At 31.5% G+C, this 19,144-nt stretch overlaps 1 protein-coding gene across 1 annotated transcript; it reads left to right on the forward strand.

The window, feature by feature from the left end:
- Nucleotides 1-11,806: 11,806 nt before the first annotated feature.
- LOC126828706 (semaphorin-1A) lies at nt 11,807-19,067 on the forward strand. The gene has a single exon (XM_050558655.2). It carries the CDS (start codon nt 12,448-12,450, stop codon nt 14,644-14,646), a length of 2,199 nt encoding a protein of 732 aa, XP_050414612.1. The 5' UTR covers nt 11,807-12,447; the 3' UTR covers nt 14,647-19,067.
- Nucleotides 19,068-19,144: the final 77 nt, after the last annotated feature.

Genomic DNA, 19,144 nt, shown 5'->3' on the forward strand with positions numbered 1-19,144 from the left:
CCATATGTCAAACATCTTGTATTTATATTATTTTCCTATGCTGTTTACATGTTGATGTTTCACATTTAGACACAACAATGGCATACCCTTGACTTTCATTATGTTTCTTATTTTTTGCTGTGCTGAAATTATATTTTTATCAACTATCTATTTCATTCCAGATTTGTTATTTATGTTGAAATTTTAATCAAAAGGACTTTAGCGAATGTGCTGATATTTCTTGGATTTGAAAGGCTGTTCTATAATCACAGCATAGCAAGAGCTTGTCTTTATTTAAATTATTCAGTAAAACTTATCGATAGATATTTGTTACCTTTCCTTCAGCTAATTCACAAGTTTGTAAAACATTTTTGGTAGATTCTGGTCAGATGTTTGAATGTTTGTGTTAAAATGACTGGATCTAGTACAAACTTAAAAAAAAAACTTGACAATTCTTAACTAGTTGGAATTTTAGCCCCATTTTAAACTGCTCATTAAATTCACAACAGAATATTGCATGATTAATTAGCGCACAAAAAGTTTGCGACTTTACAGAATAAGAAAGGTAATTCTACACTTGTCACAAATTTATGAACATAGACAGGAAAATACTTGTAACAATTGCGGATATGAATTGAATTATTAAAAGAGAAACTAGATTTTATGAAGTTTAATTGCTACCTAATTGAGGAAGGGGAAGAGGAATCAGGATATCAAATTAATAAATGTTGGTGGAAAATAAATTTGTGAGAGAAAATTTATTGTACTTTAAACACTAGAAGTCCCCAAACCAGACTTAGGTTATTTTGAGGGGTGGGGAGCTTATTTAGTTCCACACCACCATATAGATCCGCTTCTGTGTCCAACCAAATGTAGATTGCCTACCATTATCTCTGATAATTATTGGCTACGATAACTTATTTTAACTCAAATGACTTACAATTGACCCAACAAAACATTTCTTTGGACACCTGTGGGAGGGATGCAGCCCCTATCTTGATAACATCCCCCTCTCTGCCTTATATGCCAGATAATACTCAAACTATCAAGTTAAATGTTCTTATTATCAAGCAATCATATACCCAAGAATATGTTATAAATATTGACAGCTGTTTTAATACACATGACCTGCATAATGACGCAATCATAACATTAATAACACTGTTTTCCAACACCATAATAGTTGTTAGGGTGTCAACATAAATACTATTTTCAATTGTACAATGGAGGGTGTTACCTATTGACTAAATATAATTTTGATTTTATCAAGTTTTGAATTAAACAATGACTGGTACACACAAAGCGATTTTAGGATTTCAAATAAAAAGATATCATTATGTATACTCATTATATGTGTGTCCTTAAAGGGACCTTGCTGAATTTGGTGACTTAGATATTTGATTAGTCTCAAAAATACAACCAAAATAATAATATGTATGTATCTCAAAACAGTGTAGAATAATAAAAAAGTTATAGGCAAAGAATTAAATGGTGTGAATTTATACTTATTATACCAGCAAAAATTAAAAATAAATACTGCCTGGACAATCAATGATACATGTATGCCATAAAGCCCTGCCTTCCCTTATCCTACCAAGAATGGTAATGGTATAGCAGTGTAAACAGTGCCAATTTCTTGAAGTTTATCATGACCTGGAATGGTTCTGAGAAGGGAACACTTATTGCAGCCAAGTGTAAAGTTGCCTTGTTTATTGAAAAACAGAGTCTTACTTATTATTTACTAATTGCCTGAGTATGGATGAAAAAGATGCAACTTCCATTTTTTTGACATGCCAGTATTGGGACATTGACATTGCAATGCTGGATTTTGTCAACGTGGCTAATTTCATAATTAAACAGAATTATAACATCATACAATATTCCTTGAAAAATCCTTTCTTGATTTTACCAGTACCAAATACTGAAGCAACAATATTTATTTGGTTCAGAATTCACCCAGTATACATGGTTAATCGGTGGGAATTTGTAATGTTATTTTGCAGAGTAGGAAGTTGTTAAACTGTGATATATTATGATGATATATGACTACTAATGGACTAGTGTGTAGTTTTTCTCATATCAATAGTAGTATCTAATATCATCTGTTGGTATTAGTGTCAATATATTATAACCCCATATTATACCTCATCCATCACTCTTAATTATAGACTATACATACAAGTTGATGGAAATAGATATATAGTTATGTAAACTAATCTAAAATGATTTGATTTAAAGAGGAAGTCCCTGATCTCACAGGACTGTTCCGTTAATAAAAAAAACGGTTTAAGTCAAATGCCAAAATGTGAGGATATAGCATATTTACTTTGTCTGCAAATTTCAAATCAAAATGTTGAGTCATTCAGAAATTGTTGCTAGTTTTGCTTAACGGGGTTATGTAACTCATTTAAAAAAATTCATATTCCAATTTTATGAGTGACTTAACAATCAGATGATTATCTACCACTGTTATTTGATTTTGTTTCCTTAATTAAATGTTAAATAATCAATTTGAGCACAATGTACCGTTTCTTTTTAGCGTGACATAAGTCATAAAATAATTCAATATTGTTAAAAAAATTAAAATCACAATCAGTCCACCAAATGCCAAAACTCTGTTGTAAATCAGGGCACTGATACCATTAGATTTATCCAAATCATCATAATTATCAGGAAAAATAGATGTGTGTCAGACAAATAAATATCAACAAAGAGGAGAAAACTAACAAGCAATGTACTTTTTAAAAGTTGTCTGTGTGACCTAGGGCTATGACATAAACTTTATGCCAGAGTATTGTTTGAGCACAAAGTCATAGACTGAAATAATTGACCATATTGGTGAGGCACCTTGTATAAAGTTTTCCTCTGTCAATACTATATATAATACCAGTTTATCTCAAATCTCTTAAAAGTCAATAGAAAGTGTAACCACCAGAATTAAAGGAAATAAAGAAATTCCTGATATGGACAACCTTTAAAGGAAATCAAAGAGGAAAGATTTTCTTAATATAGCTTTTCAGATAGTAACTATTGACTTTTTGTACTAATCAAAAATGTCTGTGTTCTATCATAATAGATTAGTATTTTATGTGAGGTATTGTAAAACAGAATTAATAGTTATCATTACAATAAATCTGAATTAGTTCTAATGTAGTTATAATAACACCACCTTAGGCTACAGAGAAAAAGACTAAGTGATAAATGATTGAAGCACAAAAGAGATTTTACACTCTAATACAAAATAATTAATCATGGACAATAAAAAATACAGGTGAATAAATATAAATATTAGAGAAAGGTGCTGATTAAGTGCTGTAACACCTTTATTTTCTTTATTGATTTCTTAAAGTGTGTTGCAGTGTAACTGGTTGCGGAAGGCGTTGAAGAAGTTAATTATTAAATAAGTTTAGAACATCAATTCATAGAGGTGGCTAAAGACAAAGAACTAATAAGCTCATGTGGGATTAGACCAATACTTTTACAAACAGAATAGCTAATTGGTTTGGATTGCATGTGGGAGATTAATTTGAATTTTGAAAAAAAAAACTTCGTTTTGGAAAGATTTCTAGCATGATTGATGAGAACTTTTGCTAGAAAGATTGACGGAAATATCAAACTTGGTTGATGCAAAAATTACTTTCATGGGATTGAGATCGTAACTAGCATGATTTATAAAGGGTAACATTTACTAGCATAAATTGTGAATAGTGATATTTGCTTGAATGAGAAGGGAAATATTCTAGCACAAGTTATGAAGGGGGAATTATATTTGCTATAATGACAGAGGATTGGAATACTTGCTATATTACTTCAGGAGGGGAATACTTGCTATTAAAATTATGCTATAATGACTGAAGAGGAGATTTCTTGGTATAATTTAAGAAAGGAGTGACTGAGGAAGAGAATACTTGCTATAAAAATTCAAGAGGGGAGTACTTGCTACAGTGACTTGAGGAGGGAAATACCGGTACTTGCTATAATGACTGAGGAAAGGATGACGTGATATAATTCAAGAGGGGAGTACTTGCTATCTGTGGAGCGGAATACTTGCTAAAAAGATTCAAGAGGGGAGTACTTGCTACAATGACTGAGGAGGCAAATACTTGCTATAATAATTCCGGAGGGAGAATTTGCTATAAAGACTGAGGAGGGGAATAATTGTTATACAAAATGTAATAATTCAGAATGGAGTCCTTGATATAAAGACTGAGGAGGGGAAACTTGCTACAATAATTCAGGAGGAAGTACTTGCTATAAAGACTGAGAGTGGGAATATTTGCTAAAAGAATTGAAGTAAAAGAGTTGTAGGGAGGGAGAGCATATATGTAGATCTGGGTTGAACACCAGTGAATCATATTATGATGTTGATTTTACTAGGCAAAATTTAATTCTTTTCCTTCGAAGTAATAGTAACACCTTTTATACATAATTCCAACCTACAACATAAAGAAACGGACATAGAAACATGCTCAGTAAATAATATATATTATATTTAAGTTCCCAATTACATGTAAATATAGGTGGTTATCTAAGTTATTAGCGTCAGTTAATGAAAAACACATCTTTTGTAAAATTTGAACCTGAACAGTAACATACACCTTTAAATTATTTTCACATCCACCCTATAAGCAGACACCACTGGGCATTGGTTTTACATAAAGAATCATTAGATTTCTCAACAAAACAAAATACAAACACTGTCAAAACAATTTTTTTGCAAGTCTTGAAATTTTTGTTTAATCATTAGGCCTATAGCTGAGATTGCAATACAGAAAAACATGGAACTTGTTTTACTTAGTATGTATGTATCTCTGTGATATCAAACACATTTGACGCATTCGTGACAAAAAATAAACTTGAACTTGATTTATTTGAGTAATTTTTTCAGATGTTTGATCAAACATGTAAATTATTATTTGGATATTTTATGCAGATTGTATGGACTTGTTTATTCTACGTGATATTCTTCCAATAACAGTTATTAGATAGGTGCAGATTAGAAGAAACTGTTTAAAGGGACAAAGCTCAAGTTGTTGGTTTGATCTTATACCCAATTTCTAATTTAAATAAGCTAAGTAGGTAACATATTTAGTTTTTAGCCAATTTGTGATTAGCGTAGTCGCTTGAATTATGAACTGTTGAAAAAACAATTCAAACTGCGCACGGGCAGAGCCCTCACAGGCCTATGTGGTGCCTCAGGGCAAAAGTTTCAGTGATGCCTCCCCCCCCCCATCTGAGCAGAACAGTAGGATGTTAAACCCTATTTCATTTCATTTCTATAATATATCTTGAAAAAATCTGAAAGTTACCCGGTCTATTAGCTGAAATATGAACTGGTTTACACAAGTTTTAGGGGAAGCAAAGGCCAGTGATTTGCTATCTCAGCCCTTTGAATATTTCTGGTATGCACTTAAATAATTTGCTGCCCCCCCCAAGAAGCATCCCCAACGGGCATATGCCCCCTTCAGTCTCCCCCTATGTGAGGGCCCTCTGAATGGGTAGGAAGAGAGATTGATGTGTTATGCGTATGTCATGCTCATATTTAAAGGTACTGCACCTTTTGAGGTTATCTATGTTGCATAACTGATAACACTATCAGACAAATGAATTTTCTCATTCATCTGGAAGTGTTGTCAATATTGATATTATCTTAATTTGGGACGACCAATAATAATCACTAGGTGGTTTAATATTCCTTATTTCCTGTCTTAAGTAATACAGTGTGTTTTGTGGAGAACCATACAGGCAGGGAATGGCAACAGCTTGTCTCTAGTTTAATCTTTATTGGGAGGGGTTGGGGGAGGGGTTAAAGATAGAAATGACACAATGTATTGTAAGTTAAGTTTTGACCCTTGGATGAAGGTTGAAATTTAAAACATATTTTAGACAATCAATTGGAGTCAGACAAAATATTACAAACTATCTGCTTATATAGTTCCTTTAATATTTCCTAATATTAATGTAACAGTTTGAGTAACATTCCTATAGACTAGAAACCCTATCTGATTCAGTATCACATGACACTATAAAAGATAAAATTAAATATATAGGATTTCCTATTACACCTGTCATAGCCTAAATCAGCTGTTAAGACATCCCAATGTATTATATACACGCATAACCTTATTTTACGTATAGTATACTAACAAAACATACAATAGGATGACTCAGGTTACAGGTCAAAGTTTAACAGGATATTTTTTATATGGTGAAACCAATCCTGCTTGAAAACATTAAGAAATAATATGGCCCTGCTTATAAAGGGAACAAAAGAAATACCACAGGCGCATGTAGGCTATTAATAATAATTATCACCACCACCACCACCATCCCAAATACTTAATACAAAATAATCAGAGTGTTTCATAATTTTGATATCTAATCTTTTTTTCCATTAAATCCACTCATCCAGAGGATTATAGTTGGGCTTTTAGATGGATTTAATCTATTTCTGTTTATAGATTAGCATATGACTGATTCACAGCAATTTCCTAAAACTGTAATCCTTTATGTAATCAATTTAAGGGACAATAAACCAGATCCATAAATATTTTATACAATCAAACATATATCTGTTTATTTTACAGGACTGTTATCTAATTAACTATATCCATAAACACATCTGTATATAAAGTATGAACTGGCTTGTGTGGAAAAGATTGATAAATCATTGTAACTTGAAAATAGAGACGTTGACATGGAATCAAGGCAAACTTCAAATTGTCATATTGTACAATTTATATACTACAGGATCCTTGGCTGGGGATCAAATCCAAAATACAAAATAAGCTTTTTGCATACATCGGGAGGAAAACATCACTAAACCATGTTTCTGTCAGTTTAACCTGTACAGTTCTGTTTGCTTTAAAAGAGGCAGAGGGCGGGGGCGGGGGGCAAATTGGCCCAATGTGTGCACATAAAATCATAAAGTCTGTTGATGTGTCAAGTGTGTATTTTTAATCCCAGATCTATTCCTTTCAATAGTTTTCAATAAGCTTGTACTATCACTTTGAAATAATACATCAGCTCAACCCAATTTAGTACATTCCTTTACCTAAAATCAAAGTTGGGCTACTTTAAGGAATATAAAAATGTGAATTTGTTTAACCATTTAATATAGAGTCAATCATATAAAATAACATTTATAAGCCCATCATAATTGTTTTTCTTCAAATTTTGAAATATCTTTGCAATTAATAGAAAACTATTTATTTATCATTTATTGGCAGGTGTATTCCAATTACAAGTGTAATATCATTAATCATTAAAATATAAATAAAAGCAATCATTTAAAAAATATAGGAGGTTATGGATGATTGATATTGTATCCCCAAGTATAATTTGATCTCAATTTACTCACAGGTACAAAAAGCAGGTTAAATGGCAATTAGTGTACATGAATGTAGGAGGTGCTTGAATACTCATCATCACAATCAATAAAATCTGTGGTTTATATGAATAATAACATGGTTTGAATTGTTAATCATATTTAAAAACCTAAAATAAATCCAATTTTAACATGAATAAAACATTTACTGTCGTGTGGTTCATTTTTATTTTGCTCAGGGCAAATATAGATCTTGATAAAAAAAATGGTGTTATAACAATGAGTACTCTATTGATAACTAATTCATCTATAAAAATACATATCTTTAATCATTTTAGGGCAATAAATTTTTATGCTCGATGGAAAAGCAAAGTAGCCACAATTTCTCCAATTGTGAGAAAAGTCAAAAGATTTATTCTTGTATGAAATGGACGACATCTATTGTTATTTATGAATGTGTAAATGGTATATATTAACACACTTACGTTGTTTTACGTGAAAGAAGAAGTTAATATTCAAGTTTAAGTAAAATTATGTTTTTTTTATAGTACAATGTCACTTTGTTTCTACAAACTGTCACTACAAATGCTGACAGCCCTACAAGATTTACATATATACGCTTACTTGAGCTCAGAGAGACGCAGTTCATAGCCTAAATTTTACACTCCTTGTTAGTTTTTTTTTGTGTTGTCTAGGGAGTACAGGCATTCTCCTTAGACATGATAATGGCTGGATAATAGGATATTGGACACCACATTCAAGGTCACCCAACCCTAAGAGACGCAACCTACATTTACATACACATATACTATTACATAGTTTTAAAACACTGTTTTTACATAAATATCTTACAATTTAAATCCGGTCTTTTGTAGAGTACATCAAATAATTTAATATCTTGGGGTTTAAAATTAGTTAATATTACTTTTAATTTATATCAAATTGTTTTTAAAACTTAAAGTAGAAATATTGTTATTAATATATAAAAATCACCAAGACCAGTCTTTGGATGGAACTAAAACATACTATATTATGGTAATCTGCAAACCTCAATATTTCTGAAATATATTATTTGAAAACTCTAATTCTTATATTAGTTGTATACCAAAATAAGGTTTACTAATAGTAAAGGAGGTTATAGAGAGATAAACAAGTACCAGATTTAAAACTGTTAAAATAATTAAATACATATTCAACAGTTAGTAGGATTTAAATCTTGTTAACTACAAGAAATTATGCTGGCTTACATTGACTTATTGCTGCTTTAAATAAAATAGTTATTTTTGCCTACTATATATACAAAATAAAAGATCTGTAACATTGTATGTTTATATTTATATCACAGAATTTGTATATTTATATCACAGAATTACACAAGCCTGTAGTTCATGACTGTATTGTAACAATAGCATGAGTTATATGATAATAATACATGAGTGTATATTTTCTACCTATATAAATGTCCACACTCAATTAAAATAATTATCTTCCTGAAAATTAAATTTAATTTGACAGATTTTTTTTAATTATCTGTAAATTTGATTAGGAAGTTATTTGGGGCATTTCTAAGTAGTTATGTTGAGCTGTAACTAAGCTTTGAGGGGGCCATGTTGGGTAACTAAACTCGAGGTCCCAGGTTCGATCCCAGTGTTGGCCAAAAAAGTTTCGCAGGATTTTCTAGAGTGCTTTTCCTTGACAGTGGTGCCGGACAGAGGGTTATGGTAAGGAACAGAGTCTAGGCGTTAAGATGTGAACCTACATGTAAGAGAAACACTGATAGTTGGAATTCAATTGCTGTCTGGGCATGGCCTGTCTACATGGTTCAGGAAAATGGTGATAAAATACCCCACACCAAAAATAATTCATAAAAGTTATATTCAAAAGTTAAAAATTACTGTGGATATATTTATTTTATGAATTATTCTTGGTGTGGGTATTTTTATCACCATTTTCTTTATCTGTGTCTTGACTGTCTTCAGTCATTAGAGTTTTAGTTACAAGAAATGTCACATCAGCTCAATTTCACTACTCCAAAACGCTCCAAATACACTTGACTTTCTAATCAAATTTACAGATCATTATAAAACTGGTAAATTTAATTTTAAAGAAGAAGGTAGACATGTAGCTTACATCTTCACCTAAATTTTATAAGTTGGGGAAAAACAACCTGACCTATTTCTACTGTAAAATGCCTAATTTATGTACCTATTGTCTGAGCGGAGCAAACATCCTCTGTTGACATGGAGTTGAAAGAGTTGGTCATTGCTCTTTCACATAAACTGTCACATACATTTTACTTATGTCAGTTGGCTTTAGTAGGTTTTAATTAGTAATAAAGGGCAATTATCGGTAAACCTTTACCTATTTTCTTTTATTATTTACAAGATAAATGTTAACCTGCTTCAATGTTTATTCTTAACACCTGTTGACCAAATACACATGGTCTAATATTGTGGACTAAGCTTTATATATTCCTAATTTTTACACTTAATATTAAAATCAAATTTAGCTTAGTCATAAAATAACAAATATTATTACCAATACATGAACATCTGTAGATGTATGTAAAATCAAATTGCGATGTGGAAGTCAGTCATGTATAAATAACTGATAATGTAATAATTAACATACAAAAGTTTTGTTACCTGTCAAGCCTTTATTACTGTCATCCTACCTTCAAAGATAATTATCTTTTTACAAATAGTAAAATAACAATAATGAGTATGATACGTATAGACTATTTGTCATTATTTAATTGATTCAAATTTTGAAAAAGAGACATTAATCAATCTATGTACATGTAATCTATAAATTTCTGTTAAGAATTCTATCGTTTGTTTAGACTGATTTTCATATTTCTTTTTAAAAAATATTTAATGTTAAAATAAGTTGGTTAATGATTATGATACATAGACAATTTGTCAGATTTGATTGATATTAAATGATTGGTTATCGTTTGTTTTATTTTAAAATATTCAACAAATGTGTCAGGTTAAATTAAACCACAATGTTATATTATTTATAAAATCCAGTTGACAGTTCCATTGAATATTTATTCAGCTGATAATGAAAGTTTAAAGAGAATTTGACAGGTTAAAAAATAATGACCTTCCCTCTTTTTGTAATGAATGGCTGGTGTTAAACTAGTTAATTACATATTGAATGTACCACTAGGCTGACCAGGGGTTGCTACCTGTCAAACACGCTACTATATTAACCTGATAACTTCTTAAAGAAACTCATCACACCTACCATTATATATCTATTGTTCTATACTTAAAGTCATTAACATCAAACTCTTACCACCTGCAGTCGTAAGTTGTACAGGTGCGTATGGTATAGACAGACAAGATTACATAATTACAAATTATATAGTTAATAAAATTAATGAAACAGATTTTATACATTATTACATACAATCAGCACTCAGCTGTATGTCAATAGTATTAAGAGTTTATTAAATTAGAATCTGTGTTCATATCAATTGTATATTATTCATAATAACAGTAATTAGCATTGATTGATATAATACTTTGTTGTAAACCTGGACTGAATAGAATAAAGTGTCAATTTTTAAAGTACAGTATAGTAATTCTATATATTATGTCTCTTTAATTATATTACTAAATATTATGCTTCAGGATAGAATAAAAAAGGGAAACAATTAATTGATTGCATATGGTAATACCCTAGATCTTTGTGAATAATACAATACGTTGGTGGATAGATCTATCAGGCTTTTTAACCTATTAATTTATTCCAAAATGAAATACACAAATTGAACCAAAGTAATATAATGCACTTTCTTTGGGAGTGAAACCCAACCTACTACTGATAAATAGGTTACTATAAAATGTAATCGTAGTATTTTATAATGCTTCTACAAAGTAAATAAGAGACAACTTTAGACAAGAGTTAAAACAAGTCTGGGCTATGACTCCTTAAAAATATGGATTTGTGTTTTCAAGCTACGTGACATCCTAAAAAATAGGACGATCTGTTTTTTTAAAAAAGAGGTCGGTTATTATCGGGAGAAGCGATAGATATACGTCGGGTTTTAAAAGCGTCGTTTTCGGGGGTCAAAGTTTTACAGCTGTGCAGATAAAAAGTTTTTATTCCTTGCGCATTTAATCCAAATTTACGCAAATTACAAGATGCAGCTACAAAATCGAGAAAACAGTTGCTACTTTAAAAGATCTTTGTTTGAAATGTGTGCATAATAGCTCGTTGGGTTTAGTTGGAAGTCTTGTATCAGCTCTCTTTGAGGTGTACATCAGTCCATAGGTAAACAATCAACAACGCACCTGTTTAGACAAGATTAGCATATATTTTCGGTTAACCAGTGATTCTTTTGCAACGTATGATCATTGACATGTCTTGTTAATCGAATAAACCTAGGCGCCACCTTTCGGCTCCTACGATACCCAAAGACAAGTACCTGCGAATATCAAACAAGCTGATTGGTTGGACTAATACTATCTGTGTTTTGATTGGTTTAGGTAAATCTGACCTTCATCATATCCAAAATGGCTTCCATCGAGCTGGGTCTTCCATTCGCTTACAGAAAGTTTTGATGGGTTATTTTAGCTAACGTTCTTTGTATTAAGGGACCACGATGTTGAAGATAGCCAGAAGATAATAATTGGACATTTAATAACATATGTGTGATTGGAGTACAGTTGTATTTTGTCTTTGAAACCCAGTTTGTGATTTTACTTGAGTTGGATTCTTGCCAAAAACTTGACAAGCTTGAAGGAAGAAATATTGTTGTGGGCTTCGCACAATCCTTTGGCCCTGTTCTGGGTTTACGTAGACGACGCACTGGTGCGTGTCAAGACTATATATTTTGTTTGTGTATAGCTTGGATTATAGGTAATCAGAAGTTGTTTGATCAGATATTGATTGGAGAAATGTTTACGACAGATTTACATCTGTGCGTGTGAAAAGAAAACCGATGTTTTATTGGGGTTTACGGCGGTAGAGACTCGACCGCTATTAACAAATAAGACTGACCCTGATTTGGCCTTAAAACCCCCCATCTGAGTCACGATAAATATTCATAGGGCACGTATGCAACTTAGATATTAATCATCAGTGTTTTCAACGTTTCTGTATACAGCTGATCAACAGAAACCGAAAATATGGAGAACAATTATTTAGCCTCAAGTAAACATGTGTGTGTTGTATTGATTTTCTTGATCTCACATTTCGTCACAATCAACAGTTGGCAATACAAATGGAATCCTAATTCTTACTCCTCTGTACAAGATGGTCAAAAAAGTATTATGTATTTTCATGGGAAACTACATGAAAATGACTATTTTAAAGTGATACACTCTGAAGATGACTGGATGCTGGTCGGAGCTAGAAATGTTGTTCACAACATCAGTTTAGCTGATTTAAAACAGTTTGATGAAATAAAATGGCCTGCAGACGAATCGGATATCAATGTTTGCATCAGGAAACAAAAACCAAAAGAAGAGTGTCAGAATTATATCCGTGTTTTAGTACCAAAGAACACTATGGATTTATTTGTTTGTGGTACAAATGCTTTCAGACCAAGATGCCGAACTTATCGAAAAAACAGTGAAGGAAAATATGAATTTAAGGGAAAAGAAGAGGAGGGCATTGCCAAATGTCCCTTTGATCCCAAACAAAACAGCACATCCATTTACGTAGATGGTAAATTTTATTCCGCAACTGTTGCTGATTTTTCTGCACGGGATCCTTTGATCTTGGAAAGTGACAAATTTATCAGGTCTGAACAGTATGACTCAAAATGGTTAAATGAACCCAATTTTGTAAGTTCCTTCGCAAAAGAGGACAAAGTGTTTTTCTTTTTCCGAGAAACAGCCATTGAAAATATCAACTGCGGCAAAGCAACGTTTTCCAGAGTCGCTCGAATTTGCAAACAAGACCAAGGTGGTAATGTACTTTTACCCAATACATGGACCTCTTTCTTCAAAGCTAGACTAAATTGCTCCATTCCTGGAAATATGCCCTTTTATTTTAATGAAATTCAGTCGACCACATCACTGGAGGAAGGTAGCTATAGACCAGTACCAAACAGTCGCGATCGACATGATATGATTTATGGTGTTTTTACCACAAGCGAAAATAGTATTCCTGGTTCTGCAATCTGTGCTTTTAGTCACGAGGATATCATTAATACTTTTCAAGGGCAGTTCAAGGGTCAAGAATCAGCACTGCATAATTGGTTGGCTGTACCAGAAGAAAAGGTGCCAGTTCCGCATCCACAGGAGTGCTCTAGACACAGCAAGGATTTGCCAGATATGACACTAGATTTTATCAAAACTCATCCATTGATGGATAAAGCTGTTCCGGCTAGAGGCGGGGCACCGATATTGGTACATACCAGTTTTACATCGAGATTTACGCAGATTGCTGTTGATTGGCAGGTGAATTCCGGTAAAGGAAGATATTACGATATTATATTTGTGGGTACTAACGATGGACGTGTTATCAAGACTATTAACAAAGGGGAGACATCTAAAATAGAAACAGTTATAATTGAAGATATTTTAGTGTTTCACGATCATTCCCCAATTACTAATTTGAAAGTTTACAAGAAAAACAGTTTAACAGAGAAACTGGTTGTCATGTCTAGCAAAGATATCGTCTCCATTCCACTACATCGATGTCATGAGAAAATGTCGTGTCATGCTTGTGTTGCTTTACAAGATCCATACTGTTCTTGGATTGAAAATAAATGCGCTAATTCCGAAAGAGGCATTCAGAACATCCAAGAAGGGAAAGATGATGATTGTGGTCCTGCACCGCCAATGGGTGTCAGCAAGCCGCCTACAACAACAATCCGACATTTTGTTCCTCAAAAGCCACTAGTTTGTAATTGCAAAGATCAGGAAAACCCCCAAAAAACGTATCCCATCGACGTACCGAATAGCGTACCTGTTAATTATCCAGAAATGCCAGAAGAAAACCAAAATTTTATTGACAAAGGCGGTCGTGTTGAAGAAATCAAAGACAGAACAGAATCAAATGTGACAGCATCAACCATGGCTATTTCTGTTGTAGTGTCTATAGTGTTATCGCTTGTGATAGGGTTCTTGATAGGGTATAAGGTCAGTTCCTGTCGGGGTTCCAGGAACATTGATACCCCCCATTTAGATAGAAACATTGCTATTCAAAAAACAAAAAACAGACTCTCGTCTACGGGAGAAAATGTGTATTTTAACCCCGAAACTGTGAACTTACAAAAACCTAATATAAATTATGTTGTGAACGTTACAAATCAAGGTAAATTGAACAGTTCAGTGGAAACTAAACCCGTACACAAATCAAACAAAGTCTACTTATAACATGGTGTTTTTAATTTGTTATTGGTGCTTTTTAGTGATTTGTTTTAAAAGTTTAACCAAAGTGAAAAAAGAAATCTGGCCAGTGGTTGTTTTCATTGTTGTTTTAATTAAGCTGTGTAAACTCTTGAGTGAAAAAGCAAGTCTACTGCCAAGAGAATCGGTTCTCTCCATTGAGAATAAGGGCAAAGTCGCAAACTATATGGCCAAAAATTTTTACTTTTGTTGGATTTGTGTGTGTGTTAAACATGTTATTCAAGTCTACTGCAAAATGGAAGTTAAATGACTTGTAAATCTTGTGTACAACTGCCAAAAACTAAGGACTCCAGACAGTTTGTGTGTACCTGTATTATTCAAGCTTTGTGGTTGTGTTTGGCATTAAGCCTATTTTTTATTTTATCTTCTCAAATCATAAAAGTGAAGATTTAACAAAAACATAAACATGTGACCACACCAGACTCTTCAAAGGTTGTGATTTTACATTGTATAAACTAACAGAGGGGAAATGTACCCTCTAGTTGTGACATTTTCATCATATTGTTGGAAGAGCTGGTGAATTTACATAGAAAAAGTTGACGTCATAAACTCACTATAAAGAAAGACATTCCATTTTAAATTTGGATTTCTATAGTGCTATCATATCCCACCTATATATAAACATATCTTGGCTCACCCAGTGGGCAAAGAGATTGAGGTCAACAGTCTTTTATAAGTCTCTCAAATTACTGCATTGGTATACACTGTAGCTTCACGGTCCAGTAACTTTGATTTGTTCTTTCGCCTCAATAACATCTTTCATCTGATACTCTACATTAGTTTCTATTCAGAGGACTATCTTGGAATATTATCACTTGAATAGATATGACAGCCAGTGGATAAATAGGCGATTATCATGAACAAGCAACCATTAAAAAAGTTTATAGCTAGGTAGATAAATAATATTAGGATGGTATACGATGCGTGACCAAAATAAGTTTCAAAAATGACGTGGCAGTTTCGTAAAATTTCTTAACAATGATACTTTTTGGTGTTTAAATTGTTAAATGAAGCCTAAAAATTGATATATTTTTAAAATTATATGTACACATTGATTTTGTACATTTGGTTTTTCATCTAATCATTTTCTTGAAAATCTGGCAATGTGCAGCAATGTACATTGTACATATAAATCTTCAGGCCTTACTAAAACAATGCTTTCCTTGCTAATTTCTCGTGTATTTATGCAGTACAAGTATACTGTAGGTTTTACAATTTATAAAAAGAAAACTTTTTCGATTAGGGTTATAGTAATTAAGGTCTTTTATTATGTTGATCTACAATTTTAAATGTAGACAGATACCAACTTCACAAAGCAAATCAACACATTAAGTACATCAACACTTTTATTTTTTGCCCAAATCAAAGTGGTGTATAGTGGTTTTAAAATTGTCAGTAATTGGAGAGACTTATAAAAGGTTAACTTATTTATTTTAAGCCAACTTGATGTATTAGGGTCACAAAAACTCAACCTACATGTACACACATACATGTAGGCCTACTTAACAAAATAACAAACGAAATGTACATTATATTACGTACATGTCATATATGATCTTTAAATCATATTCATATGCTTTATGCAAATATACATGTATTATGAATTATGATAGATGTTGCTTTAAACATATTATATACATGTATAACACAAACTCATCATCTTTATTATATATTATAAATTTTAATCAAGTAAGGGCGAAAGAAATATATCAAAAATTGTTTATTCGGTGTAAATACATGTTAATGTCATCCATAATTCATCCATTTGTCCCCATCATATAGACTGTTATAGCATGAATTATTTTTAATTAATTTTTATATGGTAATAGAATTCAATAAGGAGAAATGAATTATGTAGGTTGTTTAATTTAAAAAAGTGATACTACTGAGTTACAGACATAACTGCTTTAATCCTGTATATATTTATTATTAATCCAGTATATGAAGTATTAAAAATACAGAACCCACACTGTATGTAACAAGTTCTTTAATCACATCCAATTGTAAAGTCTCTTAATTAATCTGTGCTGTTCTGTTTATAGCCAGAGTAGGACCTTAGACCCTATTTATTTCATTTCATTTCTATTAATAACAAAAACAGGTTTTTCTTAACCTAATTTCAAGCTACCTGTAGATACATGTACATGTACTATTCTTTTTGATCATCAACATTCATTAGTAATCTCTGTTGAAGTTCTGGCTTTAATTTTGAACATTGTAGATACTGAAAACATTTTTATGATTTCCCCAGTTTCTGTAAATTAGAAAAAAGCAATGATTGTTCTTTTTTTTTACACCTTTGGGCATTTTTGTCAGAATTAATTAACATTCAGTGTTGTTTAGAACATACAAGTGTGAAATCCACCACTTTTCTATGATTAGATGCCCGGGGGATAAATTTCAAACAAATGGGGTGTTAACTTTATATCTAGACTTTGTTTTTAACCGTAAGCAAAAACCTTTAAAGGCATTATTTTGTAAATAATACATGACTTAACATAGAGCTTTTCTAACCCATATTAACACTTGGATTTACATACATTATGTACCTGTACAGTTCTTGTATTGATTTAGCAAGCTAATATTTATGGACTTGTATTCCAAACTCCAGTCTTTATAGCTATTTGCTTTTGTTACTCAAGTAATGTCAATTGTTTGTAAAATCCATGTATTATATTAGTAATTACAGAGCTGCAAGTTTTTTAATTCAAGGACCTCAAGTGTTGGGGTAGCTACTATTGTAATTGTCACATGTTCTAAAATCACTCCACCCAAGTTTTACAAATACAGCTTAATTATGTCAACTCACGAAGCATAAAAAGCTAGGACACACAATAGAGTTTACAACTGTTTTCAAATTTAATGAGAGTAAATCCAGGTGTAGGCTATTTAATATATAAATAGACTTACAAATATACAAACAATTTTTGTCTATACAACATTGGCACATCTTGTTATTCCTTTACTACAATTGACTACAATAGTATACACAAAGCTTAAGTAAATATACATATATGTTCAATAAAGTCTTTTAAATCTTTGAATAAAGAATTGGCGTTAAAGAGTTTTGAAGCTCTGTGAACTTTTATTGTTATTCTATGACTTATGTACTTTTTATTATGAAAATTAAACGTTCATTTAAGTTTTATATTTAAATCGAAACTTGCTGGCAAGGTTACTTCTTATATACAATGTACCACACATACTTTAATTTTTTGTATTTTTTACATGTACATCAAGGAAGCGCTTAAATGCACACACATTTTTTGTCTGTCACCATTTTAAGTTTTATTAAAGGTAATTACGAGAAGATTAATGTACCCCCCTTTGTGATATTATGGTTGTTGAAATAATAGTGCAATCTTTATAACTACAACATGTACATCATTCAGTTATGCTCTAATCCATAGTAAATCTAAATCGGTTTTGACCAAGATTTGCAATTTATCATTTGAAATTTTTATTTGTGAATGCAAATTTACATACATGTATTTACTTTAAAACTTAACACTTTAATCCATACCAATTGTCTTGGATCTTTTTTGGAGTAGGAGAAAATAATGGCAATGTTTGGTTTACAACTGAATGAAAATCATATTGAAGGAGTTGTGAAGTTTATTATTATTATTTCATGAATAAAGATACATTTGTGTGAAAAACAAGTAGAAAAGTTTCCAAGTGTTTATTTTATTGTATTTTTTTTCTGGACAAGTAGATTTCATTTTTTAAAGAATCATGATGTCATTTTTACATACATTGTATTTCCCTTTAAGATGAATTTCACTGTATATTACACATTACATACATTAAAACATCTTCTCTTCTGGTATCACCCAATCAATATCATTTCTGTCAGATTTAGTGTTTAACTAGAAATGTATATCTACATTTTCTGTGGAATTATATTTTAAATCTATATTTTTAAATTATAATATATTAAAAAAACAAAGGTTATATATAATTAATATGAATATTTAAATTATTGATGGTTTATTTTCATGTCATTGTATGTGTATACAAGAATGGTGGTTTTCCACAAAATCTATTAGAAAATTGTATGAAAACTGTTCGGTTGTAAATTGGTTAAATCCATGTCAAGAATGTTTTAAATGTAGACTTGTTTCTATCATTTGAGACAATGACACATACACCCATGTTAGGTCATGCACTTTTGAAAGGTGTGCTCTTTAAAAATTTTAAAAGCTTTACAAAATTGATTGCTTCTGTAATGGTGGCATTTAAAATGTCTTCTGCGCAATGTTGAATCTTAGGAAAAAAACAAAGAATTATATGATGATCACCTTGGAAACAATATGGTGAACTTGTTGTTATTTTGTAGATTATTTGATGTGATGAAATGTAATAAAACAAAAAATTGCTAGAAACTATTTTTTCGTATTTTTTTTATATTAATTATTTTGTTACATGTAGTTTGAACACAATGTGAAGGAACACATACATGTAC

This window comes from Patella vulgata, chromosome 7 (genome assembly GCF_932274485.2).
Source record: "Patella vulgata chromosome 7, xgPatVulg1.2, whole genome shotgun sequence".
Taxonomy (NCBI): domain Eukaryota; kingdom Metazoa; phylum Mollusca; class Gastropoda; family Patellidae; genus Patella; species Patella vulgata.

Coding starts and splice junctions, on each gene's coding strand:
- LOC126828706 (XM_050558655.2), top strand. CDS start 12,448: ATGGAGAACAATTATTTAGCCTCAAGTAAACATGTGTGTGTTGTATTG.